At 41.4% G+C, this 22,574-nt stretch overlaps 1 protein-coding gene across 1 annotated transcript in view; it reads right to left on the minus strand.

Annotated features, from left to right (window-relative positions):
- PPARG (peroxisome proliferator activated receptor gamma) overlaps positions 1–22,574 on the minus strand; it is a gene marked incomplete at its 3' end in the record, with an annotated part of 75,773 nt that overhangs the window by 30,989 nt on the left and 22,210 nt on the right. The window contains exons 3-5 of the mRNA XM_080718092.1: positions 20,455–20,624; positions 12,035–12,173; positions 365–564 (exon numbers count right to left, since the gene is read on the minus strand). Coding sequence (XP_080574218.1) covers positions 365–564; positions 12,035–12,173; positions 20,455–20,624 — 509 coding nt within the window. The remainder of the gene's footprint in view (positions 1–364; positions 565–12,034; positions 12,174–20,454; positions 20,625–22,574) is intronic.

The following is a 22,574-nucleotide window of genomic DNA, read 5'->3' on the forward strand; positions in this document are numbered from 1 at the left end:
CTTCCCAGTGAAAACCTGGGCTGCTTCAATGACTCCTGCTATGACGAGTTATTTTCATGCTAAGAAAGGTGGTACCAAGAGGTGGCCGTGGGTCCATTCAATAAAGCCAAGATGACCGGTTACCTTCCTACACTCTTCTCAAAGGTCTTATTACAACTTGGAGGATATTTCCCTTTTTCAAAATAATCTTGACTTATCCTATCTGAAGACATTTTCTGTATGTCAGATATGTTAACAGCCAACAGCTGAGCAGTGTTCTGCACGTGCATGGGTAATGCGGTCAATCACTGACTAAATAAAAAGAAACCAGTTTACTTCCCCCACCCCAGACACCCCCCAAGCAATGCAGCAGCAGAACACTCACGGATTTGTCTGTTGTCTTTCCTGTCAAGATCGCCCTCGCCTTGGCTTTAGTCAGCGGGAAGGACTTGATGTATGAGTCATACAGATGCTTTCCCAAGGCCCGGAGATCAGCAGATTCTGGGTTCAGCTGGTCGATATCACTGGAGATCTCCGCCAACAGCTTCTCCTTCTCGGCCTGTGGCATCCGCCCAAACCTGATGGCTACAGAGGAAGGAGAATGACAGAATGAATCACTGGATCACTGCTGCGCCTCTGAGCCCAGTTCTCCCCCCGGCCTGGGCTCCTCGCATGTGCAAATGCCCCTCCTCTCTCCACTAACTGGAAGTTCCGTATCTACTACAGGGCTTCGGTTTTTATTCCATGATCGGGACACAGACGATGAGTAAAAATCAAATCGTTCACTTTTTTCATTAAAAACAAAACGCATGACCCTGCCGGGAAAGTCAAAGAGTTTGTTTAGCAAAGGAAGCAAAGTCTGTTTATTTAAACATGAAATCATTGACAACTGGATCCTCTTCATCCCTCAAGACCCAATCGACATGGTATGTTCTTTGTGAGACTTTCGAACCCAGGTGATTATTCCTCCCCTTGTACTCTACTGATTTTTAGTATATACTTAAATATAACAATTTTCATACAGTATTATAATTATAAGCAAGTTATTTTCATGCTAAGAAAGGTGGTAGGGGAGGCCTTGGGTTCATTCAATAAAGCCAAGATGACTGGTTACCTTCCTACACTCTTCTCAAAGGTCTTATTACAACTTTACATGACTATTTATACCACTATAGAACAATATTATGAAGGCTTCAGACAGTGTCTTCTTTATCTTTTTTTTTGTGTGTGGTACTGGGGTTCCTGGAAGTCTTTCTACCTCCGGGCTACACTCCCAGACCTATTTTATATTTTTGAAACAGGGTCTCTTAAACCAGTGCAGCTGGCTTCGAACCTGTGCGATCCTCCTGTCTCCACCTCCCAAGTGCGGGGATTATAAGCGTGCGCCACCACGCCCGGCCCTTCTTTATCTTTTTATTCTCAGCACATGACATAAGGTCAGGCACCAGAAGGATCTGGGTGCTTCATGAATTAAAAGTAAGGATTCAAAGTACAGAATTCCAAGTAGTACAAATAAACATGGGTTTTCTTCTCAGCAATATGTATGATCTAGTTTTTCACTGTTATAAAAAAAAATATGGAAGCTGGGCGTGGTGGCGCACGCTTGTTATCCCAGCGCTTGGGAGGCTGAGACAGGAGGATCGCACATGTTCGAAGCCAGCCTCGGCTACTTAGTGAGGCTCTCGGCAACTTAGTGAGACCCTGTTTTCAAATAAAATAGAAAATAGGTCTGGAAGTATAGTCCGGAGGTAGAAAAGCCCCTGAGTTCTACCCCCAGTACCAACAACAACAAAAAAATATACGGAGGCCAAGAGTGGTGGCGTGCATGCATCTGTAATCACAGTACTCGGGAGGCTGAGACTAGAGGATCACAGTTTCTAAGCCAGCCTTGGTAACTTAGTGAGACCCTGTTTCAAAAAAAAAAAAATCCCCTGAGTTCAACTCCCAGTACCAAAATTATATATATTTATGTATATAGTGCTTTATTTCATTCACTAGGCCAGAGAGGACTTTTACATTTAGCGGAGAGAAACCATACTTACTTCCTTGACTCTTGAGAAGTACTACATAATGATGTTTGTCAGAAAGACAATATCCTTAAGATTTGGCTTCTCGTGGGGCGAGGAAGAGTGAACGCAGGAAAAGAAGACACGAAGGCAAAGAGGAACACTTAAGAGAGGTTAGAGCCGGGCTCGCTTGTAATCCCCGTGCCTGGGAGGCGGAGCCAGGAGGATCGTGCAGGTTTGAAGCCAGGCTCATTGGCTTAGGAGACCCTGTTTCCAAATAAAAATATAAAATAGGTATGGGAGTGTAGCCCAGAGGTAGAAGGGTTTCCAGGAACCCCAGTACCACCCCCCCCCCAAAAAAAAAGAGAGGTTAGTAAGGCCTAAGTTGGGGTGGAGGTGTAGCTTAGCATGCCTGATGTCCTGGGTTCCATCCTTAACATTGGGGGAAAAAAGAAGAAGAAAGGGAGGGAGGGAGGGAGGAAAACTGTGGTATGAAACTTGAGAAAATAAGTTATATATAAAATACACGTGGCTAGGATCAACCACCATCTGACTTTAGTTATTTCAAATAATAGTATCCCTTCACTAGATGAATATTACCGAGCGACTACCAAATGCCTGACACTGTCCTAAGCTCTGATTAGAATTTACAGGTAAGAAATTATAAACAGCCGGGCGTGGTGGCACACGCTTGTCATCCCCGCGCTTGGGAGGCGGAGGCAGGAGGATCGCGCAGGTTTGAAGCCAGCCTCGCTGGCTTGAGAGACCCTGTTTCCAAATAAAAAGTATAAAATAGGTCTGGGAGTGTAGCCCGGAGGTAGAAGGGTTTCCAGGAACCCCAGTACCACCAAAAAAAAAAAAAAAAAGAAAAGAAATTATAAGCAAAAAATAGAAGTTTAAGTGTCTCTCTCTCTCTCCATGTACGTGTGTGTGTGTGTGTGTGTGTGTATTTTTTTTTTTTGTCTCTCATTTATCCTTTTTATTGCTGTCAGTGGCTTGGTTTTTTGTAATTCAGATCTGATCACTACCTTGCTTTTTGGGGAAGAATGTGGTATCCAAGGAAGTTATAAACTATGCAAGAAGTAGAAAAACGAGGAATCAAAAAAGAAAGAGAGGTGGGAAGGGGTTGGACCCAATATTCCCTTCAAAGGCATGACCTCGATGACCTAACTTCCTTGCACCTTGCACCAGGGGGTCCCACACCCTAAGGGTTCTACGACTTCCAGTAGTACCCAGGCTGGCAACCAGGCCTTTAACACATGGGCCTTTGGGGGACACTGGACTATAGCAGAGATTAAAAAAGGTAATGGCTCAAATTTAAATCTATTTGTCATTTAAGCTTTTTCCTTTTCCATACATATTAGAGTTGCTATAGGTATTGAGACAATTACCCTAAAAACGCCGAGTGTCACAAAACCTTGTGAAATCATTATTCTAGATTTTTATGAAGTCACTGAAACTCTTTTTTAAAGCGGTCGGCTTTTTTTTTATACAGAAAAGAAAAACCCACATTATTTATATCAGAGGATATCCTCGTCAGCAAAGCTAACATTTCACTAGTTTTTTTTTCTCCCATGCTAGGGGTTAACCCAGGACTTTGTACTTGCTAAGCAAGTATCCTACCTCTGAGCTACATCCCCAGCCTTCACTAGTTTTTAAACTTACAAATAGTATTTTTAAAATTCAAATCTGAATGTTATAGGGAAAATGCAACTGCATTGACTCATAAGTACCAGAGCCAATTCTTCTCCATTTATTTTCTAAATTGCCTTCCCCTAAATCTATTACTTAGTTCACACATGAAAAGTAGCTCTGAATATAAAATAGTCACCCATCAACATTTTAATGACTAAGCTATTTTATTGAAAACAAAGAGGCCACATTCCTGAAACATGGTTAAGCCAGGCGTGGTGGCGCACGCTTATAATCCCAGTACTTTGGAGGCTGAGATAGGAGGATTGCACGTTCGTGGCCAGCCTCAGCTACTTAGTGAGGCCCTCTACGACTTAGTGAGACCCTGTTTCAAAATAAAGAATAAAAATAGGGCTGGAGGTATAGCTCAGAGGTAGAATGCCCCTGGGTTCGACCCATAGTACCACAAAACAAAATAAAATAAAACATGGTTAACTGGGTAGGCATTTATTGATTTATTTATTTGGGGGAAGGGTTGGGGATTAAACTCAGAGGTATTCTACCTCTGAGAGTTATAACCCCAGACCTATTTTTCTTTCTTTCTTCCCTTTTTTTCCCCAAAGGGTGTGTCACTAGGTTGCTGAGGTTGGCCTTGAATATGCAATCCTGTTTCAGCCTCCCAAGTACTGGTATCATAGGTATGCAACAACATACTGGGATGAAACGATAGGCCTTTAGAGCAAAACCCAGCCAGGTGTGGTAGTGTACACCTGTAATCCCAGGACTTAGGAGGCTGAGACAGACAGGAGAATCACAGGTTCTAGGGCAGTCGCAGCAACTTAGTGAGACTGTCAGCAATCTGGTGAGACCTTGTTTCAAAATAAAAAATAAAATAAGGCTGGGGGTGTAGCTCAGAGGTAGAATGCCCCCGGGTTCCATCCCCAGTATGGAAGGAAGAAAAGAAAGGAGGAAGAAAGGAATGCAGGCATGCATTGCTTTGAAAAACTAAAAACACAGGCAAATGTGCATTATAGAAGCCAGTTCCCCTGACAGTAACTGATACAGTGATCACTTAGTTGCAAGCACTTCTGGGTCACCTAGGTCTTTATTTCTGTTTCACTTTCAATTTGAGCTTTCCTGTGAAGGTGGTGTCTAGACGGGCTACTGACTTGATTAGGCTTGAAATGACTCCGGAGGACTTCTGAGCAATCAGTGGGACTGACCCATGGTCTAGAAATGAGGGATTGTTAAATGACCAAAATATTTTGGAACATATCTAGATCCTGATTATTTATAGGAAAACAACAACACACTGACATTGTGTCCAAGCACGTCGCTCAAAACAACACCCAGGTGCTTTTTCCACCTAAAAGTAAAAAGCGGTTATTTGAGAAACAACCATTTTGAGCTGGAGAGATTCTAGTACCGTGTTCTTCTGCAATGTTCAGGCTATGTGGTACAATCAAGATGTAAGTTCCACCTGAAGAGCTTTAACTGTATGCTAGAGTTTGGGTCTGGAATATTCCAGAACCATGTGTTAAATGCTAGGTCCCTATCCTGTGGCATGATTGAGAGACCTTTGGGCGGGCCCTTTAAGAGGCGGGGCTTAGTAGGAGGAAGTCAGGTCACAGGGGCGTGCCCTTGACATGTCTATATAAGGGACCCCAGCCCCTTCCCCTTCTTCTCTTTGGCTCCCTGACAATGACGTTGAGTAGCTTTGCTTGTGCTTTCAACCCAATGCTAACGGTCCAACCAGTCATGGACTACAAACTCAACAGTGGGCCAAACTAAACCTTTCCTCTTGATAAGCTGACTTTTCTCAGGTATCGCTTATACTGACAGAATGCTAACTAACTCACCGTATGTAACTTAATGTGCCATTTATATTTTCTCTAACCCAGCCTGCTTTGGGGCTATATTGCTATGCAATCATCCAATAAGGTACCTTTGGCAACTGATCAGAACATAGAGACCTGGCTCATGTACATAAATTTTATTTTTATGGCACCAAAATATAGAGGTGAAAACTTTTGGGGGGAAGAACTGGGGTTTGAATCCAGAGGTATTCTACCTCTGAGCTGCATCTCAACCCTACTTACTTACTTACTTACTTACTTACTTATTTATTTATTTATTTATTTATTTATTTATTTATTTTGCAGTCCTGGGGATTGAACTCAGGGGCATTCTATCTCCAAGCTATAACCACAGCCCCATTTTTATTCTTATTTATTTATTTATTTATTTATTTATTTTTGCAGTACTGGGGATGGAACCCAGGGGCATTCTATCTCCCAGCTTCACCACCAGCCCTATTTTTTATTCTTTATTTTGAAACTCAGTGAGTTGCAAAGAGCCTAATTAAGTAGTAGCTGAGGTTGTCTTCGAACCGCGATCCTCCTGTCTCAGCCTCCCAAATGCTGGGATTACAAGCGTGCACCACCACGCCCGGCTCATTTTTATTCTTTATTTTGAAAAAGCATCTCATTAAATTTCGTAGGGCCTAAGTAGTTGAGGCTGGTTGGGAACCTTCAATCTTCCTGTCTCAGCCTCCCAAGTACTGGGATTATAAGCATGAGCCACCACACCCATCTATTTTTTTTTTAACAGGGTCTCACTATGGTGTGGAGTGCCTTGTAAAGTTGAGGCTGGCCATAAACTGTGATCCTCCTGTCTCAGCCTCCCAAGTACTGATTATAGGCGCAGGTCACCACACCCAGCTGTAGTTGAAAACTTTTACATTCACACAGCTGACACACCAGATGTTTACATATTTGGGAAGACTAACATTGTCTCTAAGATATGAAATAGCTGGATGAAAAAGTAAAGAATTCAGTGAATTAGGTTTTTTTATTATAAAGAATAGATTTTTCTGTTTCCAAAAGACTTAATGATCACTGATTTCAGTTATTTTCCAGCCATCTTCCCCAAGGCCCTTTTGAGTTCTTTGAATATTACCTCGGAAGTTGCTTTCAAAAACACTGAATGGACTAACCAGAGACCAAAGAGCAGAAGTGAAAATAACATAGAACAAGGTAAATTCACTTTGTGGGACGTTCATTTTGTCTTGTGGGCACTGCAAAAAGCTAGCTGCTTGTTTGGGTATAATACTAGATGCCGCTCTTAGTAACTTAAAAAGTCATTCTAAGTGCATGGAAACATTACTGATGGCTCATATTGGACAAATTAATGAATTTTAAACAGTGACTACAACCAACTAAAAGACTTGTATTTAGAAATGTTTTATTCAGCCGGGCGTGGTGGCGCACGCTTGTAATCCCCACGCTTGGGAGGCTGAGACAGGAGGATCGCACAGGTTCGAAGCCAGCCTCAGCTGCTGAGTGAGGCTCTCAGCAACTTAGTGAGACCCTGTTTCCAAATAAAGTATAAAATAGGGATGGGAGTATATCCCAGAGGCAGAAAAGCCCCAGTACCACACACACACACACACACACACACACACACACACACAGAAATGTTTTATTCATCCAAATAGCAGACAAAACTAATTCAAACCTAGTTAGTGAGTTTTCTTTTTTTGTGTACAGAGAATATGGTTGTTTTCTGTGCAGCAAACACATTCCCATAAAAAACCTCTAAGATGGAATTTTTCTTAGCCATGTTTGCAATCCTTTAAGTGTTGGGCTACATAGGCCTCCCATGTCATGATAATCAACTTCTATTTTTTTTTTCTTGCCTTTCAGGGATTGAACATTCCCTCAAAATTGCCCCTCTCTAGGGGGAGGGGGCAGGAACTGGGGAGGGCTCAAGAGTGCTGTATACACACATATGGCTCTACCATCCTGAAATTCATCGACAGGTATGAGTACAATGCACCAATATAACAAAAAGCCCCTCTCTCTGTATAGCATAAATTAATAATGATGATCTTATTATCAGGTTTATAATAGCATTCTTTGACTTGTCTGGGTGGAGAAAATTATACCGTCTATACTATACAGGTTTAGCTTTTTTTTTTTTCTTCATACTGGGGCATGGAACCCAGGGCATCTTGCCTGCTAAACATTCTCTCTACCCCAGAGCTACACTCCCAACCTATAGGTTGGGCTTTAAATAATATTTCAGCCGGGCGTGGTGGCGCATGCTTGTAACCCCAGCATTAGGGAGGCTGAGACCCGGAGGATCGCAGTTCGTGGACAGCCTCAGCTACTTAGTGAGGCCCTCTGCAACTCAGTGAGACCTGGTTTCAAAATAAGGAATAAAAAATAGGGCAGGGGGTGTAGCTCGGAGGTCGAATGCCCCTGGATTCCATCCCCAGACCCGCAAATAAAAAAATAATAATAATAGCCGGGCGTGGTGGCGCACGCTTGTAATCCCCGCGCTTGGGAGGCGGAGACAGGAGGATCGCGCAGGTTCGAAGCCAGCCGCGCGCGCTGGTTTAGGAGACCCTGTTTCCAAAATGAAAATGTAAAAAATAGGTCTGGGAGTGTAGCCCGGAGGTAGAAGGGCTTCCAGGAACCCCAGTACCACCAAAAATAATAATAATAATAATAATAAATAATATTTTTTCATAAACAATAATAGAGGATATATTTCAAGCGAATGTGTGCCATGCCTGTGAACAATAGGATACATTGTGTGTGTGTGTGTGTGTGTGTGTGTGTGTGTGTGTGTGTGTGTGTGTTGCTAGGGATGGAACCCAGGGGCTTTCTACCTGCATGCTACACTTCCAGACCTATTTTGTATTTTATTTGAAAACAGGGTCTAAGTTGCTGAGAGCCTCACTAAGCTGCTGAGGCTGGCTTCGAACCTGCAATCTTCCTGTCTCAGCCTCCCAAGTGCTGGGATTACAAGCGTGCGCCACCATGCTCGGCTAACAGGAAACATTTTCCATAAATGCGCGTAGTGACTCTCAGTACTAGGAATTATATTTCACATGAATGTGTGAAGTGACGATTTTTTAATAGGCAAAAGCCAAATGTTGTTAAAAGCAGAACTGGCATGCTTTACTGGGCTATCTTGATGATAATGACCTCAAAGTCAATGATTTCTTCATAAAGACGAAATACGTTTATTGCAGACCTGATTGCATCATTTAAAATATGGCCCTTGACTTGAAGACTTGCCCTTATGTTTTATAGGTCTAAAATAAAAAGGAAACGGATGGAGTAAAACCAGCAAGTTATTTTGCAATAAGTGACTGCAGTTGTACATTCCTACAGAGCAGATGTGGTCAACTGTTCAGGGAAGCCTGACAAAATCCCCATCCCATCCATACTGTGGACGGCTCCATAAATAAGACAGTCTTCTTCTTCTTCTTCTTCTTTTTTTCTTTTTTTTCGTGGTACTGGGGTTCCTGGAAGCCCTTCTACCTCTGGGCTACACTCCCAGACCTATTTTTACATTTTTATTTGGAAACAGGGTCTCCTAAGCCAATGCGCGTGGCTGGCTTCGAACCTGCACGATCCTCCTGTCTCCGCCTCCCAAGCGCGGGGATGACAAGCGTGCGCCGCCACGCCGGCTTCTTTTTTTTTTTTTTTTTAAACAGGGTTGCAAAGGGCCTCACTAAGTAGCTGAGGCTGGCCGTGAACCACGATCCTCCTGTCTCTGCCTCCCAAATGCTGGGATGACAAAAGTGTGCGCCACCACGCCTGGCTCTTAAGACATTCTTTAGAGGATCTGACTCATGTTAACTATCATTTTTGTAAACCATTTTTAAAAAGTAGAATTAGTGATTCCTAAATATCCTGATGGTTTCAACTGTGAAAACCAAATACTTCTACAATGGAATAAAAAATTAACTTTCTCAGACGCACTGCGGTTTATTCCAGGAGGATTCACTTCAAAGACTGTATGTATTCTTACCATATCAGTTTTGAGAGAGATAAAAGCAAAAGAAAGACAAAATCATAGCTGGGAATGTAGCTCAGTGGTAGCGATGTGCTGACCACGTGCAAGGTCCTCGCTTTGATGGTCCTCAGTGCGGAGATCTCAGAAGGGAGGGATTTGGACACTCAGTAAAATGAAAATTTAGATTTAACCAGGTCACTTTGTAATTTTCAACTTTTTTTTTTTTTTTTTTTTTTTTGGTACTAGGCAGGGAACCCAGGGGCATTCTGCCTCCGAGCTCCACCCCCAGCCCAATTTTTTATTCTTTATTTAGAAACAGAGTCTCACTGAGTTGCAAAGGGCCTCACTAAGTAGCGGAGGCTGGCCGTGAGCCGCGATCCTCCCGTTTCAGCCTCCCGAATGCTGGGATGACAAGTGTGTGCCACCACGCCTGGCTGTAATTTTCCATTTCTTGAGCACATAATGATTTTTTAAAAATTTTCTCCTGGCCGGGCGTGGTGGTGCACGCTTGTCATCCCCGCACTTGGGAGGCGGAGACAGGAGGATCACGCAGGTTCGAAGCCAGCCGAGCGCGCTGGCTTAGGAGACCCTGTTTCCAAATCAAAAAGTATAAAAATAGGTCTGGGAGTGTAGCCTGGAGGTAGAAGGGTTTCCAGGAACCCCAGTACCACCAAAATAAATAAATAAATAAATAAATAAAATTTTTCTCCTCTTTTTGTTTTAAATAGGACACCGCTATGTTGTCCAGGTTGACCTTGAATTTGTAATCCCCCTGCTGGGGCCTCCTGAGTGGCTGGGATTTCAGCTGTGTACCACTGTGTCCAGCCCATAATGCTTTTGGAAACAAGTAAATAATACTTGACAAATATAATACTATCAAATCACAGCTAAAATTTGATTTGTGAGTTAAGTCAACCAATCAGAACCAAATGGTGATGAAGAATTATTTCCTCAAATAGGTCAATCTTCCATGATTTTACTGAATTATACGATAGTTTATGAAAACATTGGTGTTCTGAGGTCTTCCCTGAAGTTACCACCCCAAAGTCATAAGCTTTATTTTTTATTTTTGTGGTACTGGAGATTATATCCAGGGGCATTTTACCTCTGAGCTAATCCCTAGCCCTATTAGCCCTATTTTATTTTTATTTTGAAAAAGGGTCTTGCCAGGTTAAGAAGAGTCTCACTACTTGCTGAAGCTGTCCTCGAACCTGTGATCATGTCTCAGCTTCCCAAGTACTGGGATTATAGGCCTGCACCACCACACTTGGCTCAGCTCCTCCTCCTCCTCCTCCTCCTCCTCTTCCTCTTCTTCTTTTTAGTGCTGGGGATAAAACTCAAAGCCTAAGTAAGTACACTCTTAGGCCCATAATTTTGATTTTAAATAGAGGTTTAAAAAGCACAAAATTTTATTCTCTTCTCTTTCTATGATATTGAGGCTTTGTGGAAACTCAGAATATTTACCCTCTCCTTTTCACACATCTGTATGTTCTCTGAAATCAAGAATAGTGCTATATTCTCTGCCTTGTAAAGAAGAAAAATAATAGGTGAAAGGACATGAATCTAATTCTGATATCCTACTTAATTTTTTTGTTTCCAGAATTCTTTTTTTCTTATATGTAAAATGGACAGAAAGGCTGGGCGTGGTGGCGCACGCTTGTAATCCCAGTACTTGGGAGGCTGAGACAGGAGGATCATGGTTCACGGCCAGCCTCAGCTACTTAGTGAGGCCCTTTGCAACTCAGTGAGACCCTGCTTCAAAATAAAGAATAAAAAATAGGGCTGGGGGTCTAGCTCAAAGGTAGAATGTCCCTGGGTTCCATCTGCACTACAGCAAAATAAATAAATTAAATTAAATGGATAGAAACTACTGCTATGCACAAGAAAATATAATTTTGGCTCGAAGGCTATTAAAACCACATAAAAATGAACAATTGTCACCACGTTTAGTATAAAACACTGCACTTTCCCCTGCTGACTGCTGGTTTTCAAATCTCGTCTCTTGTTGTCAGAGACACAAAGTCACAGACAGAAGGGATCTATACTTGGAGTTAAAAATACTGTCCTAGCCGGGCGTGGTGGCGCACGCTTGTGGTCCCAGTACTTGGGAGGTTGAGACAGGCAGATTGAGTGTTGGCGGCCAGCCTCAGCTACTTAGTGAGGCCCTCTGCAACTTAGTGACACCCTGTTTCAAAATAAAGAATAAAAAAATAGGATTGGGGGAGGGTAGCTCAGAGGTAGAATGCCCCTGGGTTCCATCCCCAGTACCGCAACATAAATAAATAAACAAATAAGCAAATTAATTAATTAAATATAAATAAGCAAATAAGTAAATAAACAGGCAAATAATAAATAAACAAGCAAACTAATAAAGTAAGTAAATAAGCAAATAAATAGGCAAGCAAATAAATAAATAAATAAATAATAAATAATAAATAAATAAATCATACTGCCCTAAAATGGTCAACTGGCATAGGAGACCCTGAAGCCTGACCTTTTTTGGAAAAACCAAGTATTTCTGTCAACGGGCCTAGAGCCCTTGCGTTCCACGACCTTGAGAATGAGCTTTATTCAAATAAAGCAGATGGCAATCAGTGCTCACTTACCATTGTGAGACATCCCCACAGCAAGGCACTTCTGAAACCGACAGTACTGACATTTATTTCTACTCTTTTTGTGAATCCTACAGTTTAGATCACACCTGTCATAAATCAGCTTCAATCGGATGGTCCTCCGGAAGAAACCCTACAAAGGGACATGGAAAAAAAGAAGAAGAAAAAGCGGTTGTTAAGTGTTTGTAACACAAGGAATCGGCATCCTCTGGCTACAGGCGCAGTGGCCAGCCCGGGTATCAGGAAGGCTGCTCGGACGGTTCTACCGGTGGAGAGAGACCTTGGACAAGTGACTTGCCCTGCCTGGAACTCACACTTCTTGTGCTAAAATAAAGAACCAGGGTATGATGTCTTAGCTCTTAAGAAACTGACCACATCCAACTGGTGTCTAGTATATCTTGGCCCTGTACCCGCTTGGTTTTCAGCCTCCTCTCAGAAGTGCTCTGGATTTAATGTAATGCGAATAAAACACCATGTAATCAGTTCAGTCTCTCTGCAAAATCATTCCAACAGCATGCCCCGGCCTTCATAATTGGGCTAAGAAGTTTGGCAAAGTTAGAATCATTTCATTCTAAAGTACGATCAGAGCCAATAAATATCCACATGTGGGTAATTTTTTTTTTTTTTGAATTCTCCACGTTGTGTAATTTCCTGCTAAATTCTACTTCATTTATTTATGTTGTTGAAAGAGTGCCCCACCATCGCGGTCTACAGAGAGAGAGAGATAATAAGAAATAATAAAAGTCATATAGAAATTCTAAGAAAATCCACCATCTCAAAGTGGTAAAAATGTCCACTTGGGGCAAAATGAATGTTCTACCATATTGACTACATCTTTTGGTGAGAACTTAAAGAAATATTTGGCATCGACAGCATTTTCTCACTGCATATTGGGGGCTCATAGTAGTCCTATTCATTCCTCCTCATGAAACTTAATTCTTTCAGACTTATGAGGTCCGATCCAGAAGTGGTGGCTCATGCCTGTAATCCCACTACTTGAGAGGCTGCGACAGGAGGATCACAGGTTCGAGGCCAGCCTCAGCAACTTAGTGAGACTAAAGCCCCTAGGTTCAATCCCCAGTGCCAACAGTAATAATAATTAGTAATAATAGTAGTGATAATAATAACAATCAGGTCCTGTTAGGTATAAGAAATAAGAAATCAGTTCTGCCGCTGACATGCATTTTAGCTTTCTCCAAAAATTTTCCTTGAGCTGCTTACTTTATATATTTACTTGGAAACGTAATCGCCATCTCCAACTCAGCATGTCTAAAACTGAAGTCCTGACGGTCCTCTGCGAACTCTCTTTTCTTGTGGCCTCCGTCTTACCTAATGCAACTCCATTCCTCCAGTTTCTCAAATCAAAATCTTTGTGGTCATTCCTGACTCCTCCTCTCCTCTCCTCTCCTCTCCTCTCCTCTCCTCTCCTCTCCTCTCCTCTCCTCTCCTCTCCTCTCCCCTCCCCTCCCCTCTTCCTCCTCCTCCTCCTCCTCCTCCTCCTTCTTTCTTCCTCTCCTCTCCTCTCCCCTCCCTCCCTCCCTCCCTCTCTGTCTCTGTCTCTCTCTCTCTCTGGAAAACCTCTATTTCTGAATACAGGCTTATCTTAAATGTTACAACCCTTATCTTTACTGTTTGGGACCACAGTGTTTAGGATATTCGATTTTTAAAATTTTGAACTGTGTGTACATATGTGTTATATTGGGCTGTGGAATTTCCCACACGCAGCATCAAGTTGGTGTTGCAATTTTTTGGAGCCTTGTGAACTGGGCATGGGGGCTCACGCCTTGTCATCCCAGTCCCTGGGAGGCTGAGACAGGAGGATCACAGACTGGAGCCAGCCTTAGCTACTTAGTGAGGCCCTTTGTAACTCAGGAAGACCCCGATTCAAAATAATAAAAGTAACAAATAATAATAAAAATAATAAAGATTAAAAAATAGGGCTGGGAGTGTAGTCTGGAGGTAGAATACCCCTGGGTTTCATCCCTAGTATTGCCAAAAAAAACACACAAAAAATTGGAGCTTGTGAATTTGGGATTGAGTTTATGGATACTCAGACTGCACGCATTTGGCCATTTCCCTCATTTTAAGTTCTGATAATATCTCACCTTCTTAAGGAGCCGTACCCACTCTATTTAATATCATTACTTGTGCCGGGCGTGGTGGCGCACGCTTGTCATCCCCGCGCTTGGGAGGCGGAGACAGGAGGATCGCGCAGGTTCGAAGCCAGCCGCGCGTGCTGGCTTAGGAGACCCTGTTTCCAAATAAAAATATAAAATAGGTCTGGGAGTGTAGCCCGGAGGTAGAAGGGCTCCCAGGAACCCCGGTACCTTGTCCCTGTTCCCCCTCTCTTTGGAACTCTTGGTCCCCTTAGTCTGCATTCTAGTATATCTTGGCTTTAATAGTGCTTATGGCTTCCTAATGTATCACAGGAGTACCTAGAGGATTTAAGTGTTTGCTTTCTGTCCCTCTCCTGCTTTTCAATGGAAGGCATGAGCTCCATTGGCGCAGAGCTTGTCTCTTTACCCCGGGACATAGGTAGCACCTGTAGTAGTGCCTCATTACCAGGACGCACGCCCTGTGGCTTCCTTCCTGGACCCCACTGTCGCATCTGCAGGAGGATACGGCATTTCCAGCTCTGACAGTTTGTAGCCCTAAAATGTGAGAGGCTTTACGAGGCCACTGGCCTGCTCTTTGGTTTTTAAAAATGTGATTAAGTGTAATATTAATTACAAATGAAAATAAAGAGTAATTATAAAGTGCAGAAATGATCACGCGGGAACTTACGGCATGATCCTAGATTTAAAATGACCAGCAATGTGATTTTATTTATTTGTCATTCCAACTCCTGCTCCTTTTGAGAAAAGAATTATTCTCAATTTTACGTTTTTCATTTCCTTGTCGTTTAAGAAAATGCAGCTTTATAATCAGGCATGTCGAACGAAATAATTGTATAATTATGCTTATTTTGAGGCTTTGAGTGATTTAATATTATATGCAGTTTTGAGGTGTTCTCTTTACCTATTTATTATTTTTGGTGCTGGGGATTGAACCTAGGGGTGTTCTGTCTGCAAGCACGCCTATAGCCCCCTTTTTTAAAATTTCACAAGGGCCAGGCGTGGTGGCGCACGCTTGTAATCCCCGCTCTTGGGAGGCAGAGACAGGAGGATCGCGCAGGTTCGAAGCCAGCCTTGCTGGCTTAAGAGGCCCTGTTTCCAATTAAAAATATAAAAATGGGTCTGGGAGTGTAGCCCGGAGGTAGAAGGGTTTCCAGGAACCCCAGTACCACCAAAAAAAAATTTTCAAACAGGGTCTCACTAAGTTGCTGAGGGTCTTGGTAAATTTCTGAGGCTGGCCTCCAACCTAGATCCTCCTGTCTTGGCCTGCCAAGTATTATAGGCATGGGATTATAGGCATGGACCACCACGCCTGGTTAGTATTAAAGGTTTCTAAAATTCATTCAATTTCTGGTCAAAAACTATATTTTATTTATTTTCACAATTACAAATTATTCTATTGGGTAACTATACCACGATTTATTAACCCACTCAGGCAGTGATGGCTGCTTGAATTTTTGCCAGGTTTTATGCTATTATGAACAGTGTGTCTATAAATATCCTTGTAAATATTTTATGATGCACACATGTAAGAGTTTACCTTGGCAAGGAGATTCTACGCTGTATGATTACACGAGTGTTATATTTTACAAGACAATGCCAGATTATTTTCCAAAGTGGTTATATATGAATTTATACCCCTAAAATAGTTTATGAACATTCTAGTCTAACAGACTTCTTTTGTTGTCAGACTTTTGTTTTGTTTTTTTTGGTGGTACTGGGGTTTCTGGAAGCCCTTCTACCTCCGGGTTACACTCCCAGACCTATTTTTACATTTTTATTTGGAAACAGGGTCTCCTAAGCCAGTGCGCGCGGCTGGCTTCGAACCTGCGCGATCCTCCTGTCTCTGCCTCCCAAGCGCGGGGATTACAAGTGTGAGCCACCACACCCAGCGTTTAGCTTACTCTCTTTAAAATGTACATTTTTGTGTTTGTGCGTGGTACTAAGGATGGAACCCAGAGGCATTCGAACTCTGAGCTATACCCCCAGCCCTATTTTATTTTTATTTTGAAATAAGGTCTCACAAGGTTGATGAAAATCTCACTACTTGCTGAGGTTGGCCTCGAACCTGTGATCCTCCTGTCTCAGCCTCTCAAGTACTGGGATTACAAGCGTGCGCCAACACACCTGGCTCTTTATTTTATTTTGAGATAGATTCTCACTGGGTTGACCAGACTGGCCTCAAACTCCTGGGCTCAAGTGCTCCTCTGCTTTAGACTCCAGTTGCTGGGATTACAGGGGTGTGCCTATAATCCACGTCCACCTTCCCTCCATCTTCAAGACTACAGAGTATTCAGTAATTTTCTCTTTGACAGTTTGGGTTCCATTGTCTTTCTGCAACCACTGTTGCTGTTGCAAAGTCAGCCGTCAACCGAGTATGAAGGCGATCTTCCTTTTTCCTCGGTTGCTTTTCTGTACTCTGTCTCCCATTTTCTATATTCTGCCTGTCTCTGCAGTTTTCCCGTGGTGTCTATAGGTATGGATTTCTTTTCACTTATCTTCTTGGGCAAATTTTCTGAGTCCTGGTTTTACTTGTTCATCTCTGAGTTCTGAGATTCCCAAGCAACATGGCTGTGAGACATTTTTCACTCAAGTCTCCTGAAATTTTCTTGGGCACTTTCCACTTTCTTGGCAGTAATTATTTACTAATATTGATTGAAAACATAAAAATCAGAACAGCAGTCAAAAGAGATCACACAAAAATATATAAGGATGCCGGCAAAAGAAAAAACAAATGTTTCTCACCAAAACTCCTAAGTGAGAACGGCTCTGCACTTGACTTTTCTATAGATTAGTGGGGGAAAAAAAAGTACCTTTTTAATCCCCAAAGACCTTATTGACCCTTCAAGAACTAAGAGGCTTGAAGATTCTAGAAAGGACATATTCTTTAAGCCCTGTTAATTTCACTCTTGGTCGTGTCTTCGCATGTATTTTTTTTTTCAGTCTTATCTTTTTTCAAATAAATGTTGGTGATATTTTTTATTTTTGCCAGTGTGACCATATATAGATTATGATATTTGACTTATGATGTTGACATGAGTCACCATGCTTGGCTGACTTCTGATTTTCATCTTTTAAAATTATATCAAAGAGCCGGGTGCTTGGGAGGTGGAGACAGGAGGATCACGCAGGTTTGAAGCCAGCCTCGCTGGCTTAAGAGACCATGTTTCCAAATGAAGAAATACAAAATAGGTCAAAGAGTGTAGCCCGGAGGTAGAAGGGTTTCCAGGAACCCCAAAACAACACAAAACAAAACAAAACCAGGGGGTATAACTTAGAAGAGAATGTCCCAGGATTCAATCCCCAGTACCACATATAAGTAAATAAATAAAAATATAAATGGTTGAAATGCTGCTTGCTAAGCTGTCAAAGGGATGGGTCACAAAATACTCAGTTCCTTTTTGCACAGAAAGGAACTTTTTTGTGGGTTTTTAAATTTTTAATTATTTGGTAGTACTGGTTTCTTTCTGTTTTTTTGAGGGGGTGGTACCCAAGAACATTGTACCCCCAAGCTAAATCCCCAGTCCCTTTTATTTTTTGTTTTGAAACAAATTCTCAATAGGTTGCTGACAGTTTCCCTAAGTTGCTGAGTCTGGCCTTGAACCTGTGATCCTCCCCTTTCAGCCTCCTGAGAACCAGGATTACAGGCATGTGCCACCATGCCCAGCTGAGGAAACTTTTTAAATAAGAGAATTATGTTATTTAAGTTTAACAATTCTAATGTAAATTTTTAGCTTGATTTTAGCCTTTGGACAAGTGAATCATAATTCTTTCTGTGATGATTTTGGGGTCTTTCAATGATGGAGAATAATCGCTTTATCATTTATGTGTTGTGTATGTGCACACATTCATAAACTGGATCTATCTGGACTCCAGCACGTATCTTGGAACTGGCTTTTACTGTTCTTATTTTCTATTAGTTCATGATAACCAATTCTTTTATTGTCATTTGACTCTTTTAGGGGGGAATGAGGAGGGAATTGGGGAAGGGCTAAATGACTGATGTGTATAACTCTACCAAGTTATACCCCATTAAGATCTATGACTACAGTGCACCAAGAAAAAATTTTTTTAAATAATATTATGTTTAAAAAAAGAAATGAGATGAAGACATGGGGATATTACAGCGTATTTTTCTGTAAAATTATTTACTGCCTTAGAGAATGGAGAAAGCTTCTCCAAAGTTCTTCAGGTTTCTTTCATGATAAAGAAATACTCTAACAATACTTCTTATTATTTCAGAGTCCATGAGACATGTGTAATCGCACCCAGGGGCATTCTATCTCCAAGATATACCCCAGCCCTATTTTTTATTTTGAAACAGGCTCTCCCTAAATTTTATTTGAAACAGGAGCTCCCTAAAAAAAATTAAGTTTTTTTTTTTGTTTTGTTTTTAGTTTAGTTTTAGTCATAGAATGATGGGTTTTAGTAAAACACAGTATACTAAATGTAAGCGTCTCTTGCTGGAGTCATTTTGAAATTTCTAAACCTTAGAGATAAGTAATGCCTTGGCGAGCCAGAGTAACCAAGCCGTTTAACAAATGGTTTAACAAATGGTTTGTGACTTTGAAAAATTGGCAGGGTGGTTACTAGTTTGTCTCTTTTTATTGCACTAAATTGCCCTTACAGTGATAAACTAATAGAACTGAAAGGACTTCAGAGGTCACCAAACTCAATTCCATCACAGATGAGAAAACTTTGGTAGGATGTAGTTATATAGTAATATATGCAGAGACTTGGTACACTGTTGAATTCAGTAAAAATTATAGTTCCCCATTTTTGGCTTATGATCCAGTAAGGAACCCAGATAGCTTAACTTCTGCCTAACAGCTATTCTGTGCCTTTATTTCCGAATAAAACCCTCAACTGAGGCAGTGTTAATTTTATAAGGTAAAATAAAATTGTTCATCTGTATGAACAGTTTATTCTTTGCCATGGAGTATATAATAAGTTGAATACTGCTTTATTCCTTTTAAAAGACTACATAGGAAAATATGAACAAATTAACATATTTTCTTAATAATTGGGGACTGCACATTACTAAATGTCTGAATTTCCCAAAGTATGAGCCAATTGACATTTTTATTTTCACAAAGGAAGGAGGTGAGGAAAAACAACATCTCTTTTCTAAAACAGTTGTGCCTCTGCCTGTCCCCAATACATTGGCCCAAACTAATAGTGAGGAAAGGAGAGTACTGGCTTAAGAACTGTTACGACGAGCTGGGCCTAGTACTGCTTGCTCGTAATCCCAGTACCTGGGAGGCTGAGACGGGAAGATCGCGGGTTCAAGGACAGCCTCAGCAAGTGGTGAGACGCTCATCAACCTAGTGAGAGCCTGTTTTGAAATGAAAATAAAACAGGGCTGGGGGGTGTAGCTTGCAGCTAGAATGGCCCTGGGTTCCATTCCCAGTAACACACACACACACACACACACACGTGCTAGAGCTAACAGAGTCATGTTCTAGATCTAATTTTGGCACTTACTAACTGATGACCTTGGACAAGCCTGGCTAACCCGTAATTTCATTTCTTTTCTTTCTTCCATTTATGTGTTCATTTATTTATTTATTTTTGTGCTGGGAATGAACCTTAAGACCTTGCACCAGCTAGCCAAGTATTCTATCATGAAACTACAATGCCATCCTTAAACCCACGATTGCTCTAATCTGCTTCTACCGATTTGTTTTAGGTTTTCAAATATATTATTGGAAGAACGAGTCCTGCCAACAACAACAACAAAAGTGTGACAATTTTATCTCAATCCCTTAGAATGAATTTGCAACAGGAAATGAAATAGGTATATTTTCAACAAATTAAAAAAAATTTTTTTTTTTTTTTTTGCAGGACTGAGGATTGAACCCAGGGGCATTTTACCTCTGAGCTACACCCCTAGCCCTATTTTTTATTCTTTATTTGGAAACAGGGTCTCACGAAGTTGCAGAGGGCCTCACTAAGAGCTGAGGCCAGCCATGAACCATGATCCTTCTGTCTCAGCCTCCCAAATCCATTTTCAGCAAGTTTTGTTTTGTTTTGTTTTGATGGTACTGGGGGTGGAACCCAGGGGCTTTCTACCTCCACGCTATACTTACTCCCAGACATTTTTAAAATATATTTTATTTGGAAACAGGGTCTCACTAAGTTGCCGAGAGCCTCGCTCAGTAGCTGAGGCTGGCTTCGAACCTGTGCGATCCTCCTGTCTCAGCCTCCCAAGCGCGGGGATTACAAGCCTGCGCCACCACGCCCGGCTTCAGCAAGTTTTTTTTTTTTTTTTTTTTTTTTTTTTTTTTTTTTTTTTTTTACCTTGCATCCTTCACAGGCATGGACGCCGTAGTGAAACCCGGACGCTTTATCTCCACATACACGGCATTCAATGGCCATGAGGGAGTTGGAAGGCTCTTCATGAGGCCTATTGTAGAGCTGAGTCTTTTCAGAATAGTACGGCGGGGAAGCAGGTTCCACTTTGATTGCACCTGTGGGTAGAAAAAGGTGAGAAGACTGTAATCCCATGAAATCTCAAAAGGCACAGTGCAGTCACCACCATATACCTTTGAGCCCTAATTTTTTTTTTTTTTTTGGTGGTACTGGGGTTGCTGGAAACCCTTCTACCTCTGGGCTACACTCCCAGACCCATATACATATATATATATACATACATACATATATATATATATATACACACATACACACACTTATATGTGGTACTGGGGATTGAATCCTGGGACATTCTCTTCTAAGTTATACCCCCTGGTTTTGTTTTGTTTTGTGTTGTTTTGGGGTTCCTGGAAACCCTTCTACCTCCGGGCTACACTCTTAGACCTATTTTGTATATATATATATATATATATATATATATATATATATATATATATATATATTTCTTTTCTTTCTTCCATTTATGTGTGTGTGTATATATATATATATATTTTTTTTTTTTTTAAACAAGGTCCCTTAAGCCAGCGCGGCTGGCTTCGAACCTGCGTGATCCTCCTGTCTCTGCCTCCCAAGCGTGGGGATGACAAGTGTGCGCCACCACACCTGGCGAGCCCTAATTTTATTATTTCAGTGTAGAGGCATATATTTTAGAGGCACTGTGAAACATGAAAAAACGCTAGAGTGAAAGCTGGAAAAGCAGAGGTTTGGTACCACAGGCAAGTCACAACACCCCGAGTCTTACCTGTAAGACTAAACTGGAGAAGGGAGTTAAGTGTAAGGTCCTATGACCCCTCACTACTTTGAAATAAGGAAGTTACAAGAGACAACATACAGGAATTGAGGCAGTGAAGCTGATTTAGCTAGGCAGTGTGCTGCGCTGGGCACTCACCGAGCTGTTACGTTTATGTTTTATTTAATATCGCATTTTTTAAAAAGATATTAAAGTTTAATACAAAGTTCATACAAAGAAAATGTAAAAACATACTTCCATATGCTAAAAGTGATTATGCTTCACAAATAAGGCCAGCTAGGCTATTTTTTTTTTGACAAGTACATTTCACAAATGTTCTTTCTCTCCTGTTTTCTGCTAATATTTCTTCTTATTTCTTTTCTAATATGGGTTAGCAACCTGGAAAAATGTTGTGTTTTATAAATGTTTCTAAATCATTCTTGCAAAAGAAACATAGAACGCCGGGCATGGTGGTGCACGCTTGTAATCCCTGCGCTTGGGAGGCAGAGACAGGAGGATCGCACAGGTTCGAAGCCAGCCACGCTGGCTTAAGAGACCCTGTTTCCAAAAATAAAAAAAGTATAAAAATAGGTCTGGTAGTGTAGCCCGGATGCAGAAGGGCTTCCAGGAACCCCAGTACCACAGAAAGAAAGAAAGAAAGAAAGAAAGAAAGAAAGAAAGAAAGAAAGAAAGAAAGAAAGAAAGAAAGAAAGAAAGAAGGAAGGAAGGAAGGAAGGAAGGAAGGAAGGAAAGAAAGAAAGAAAGAAAGAAAGAGAGAAACATAGAAGGAAGACTCATGTAGAGAGGTCATGATGTGCCCAGCTTAAAGGTTTATGGAAAATAAGAACACAGGTTACCAACAATGATGAGTTAGAAGAGGTGCTTGGTAAAATGATCTTTGATAAAGAGTGGGAGAAACCTATGAAAAGCAAGTGCTACCTTTTACTGGTTAGGTTCGGGCATTTTAAATTTCCATACTAGGCTTTCACTGAAAACCATGCCGATAAATATAACCAAGTATTCTATTTATCTATGAAAAAACTAGAAATACAGGAAGTTCTTACTTATTGTCAAGTAATGGTTGCCATTCACACAGGGGTGGCTTTGGAAAACCAGCACGTCAACCCACAATCAGATAAAGATCAAGGAAATAGCATCACAGAAATTATACTTTATCTTGAAAAGTGCAGTTCTAGTTTTTCTTGAATCTGAGGTTTTGATGTTAATTTAGTTAAGGACATGGCAACTTATCAGTAAA

The sequence above is a fragment of the Muscardinus avellanarius genome (assembly GCF_963383645.1).
Source record: "Muscardinus avellanarius genome assembly, chromosome: 22".
Lineage (NCBI taxonomy): Eukaryota > Metazoa > Chordata > Mammalia > Rodentia > Gliridae > Muscardinus > Muscardinus avellanarius.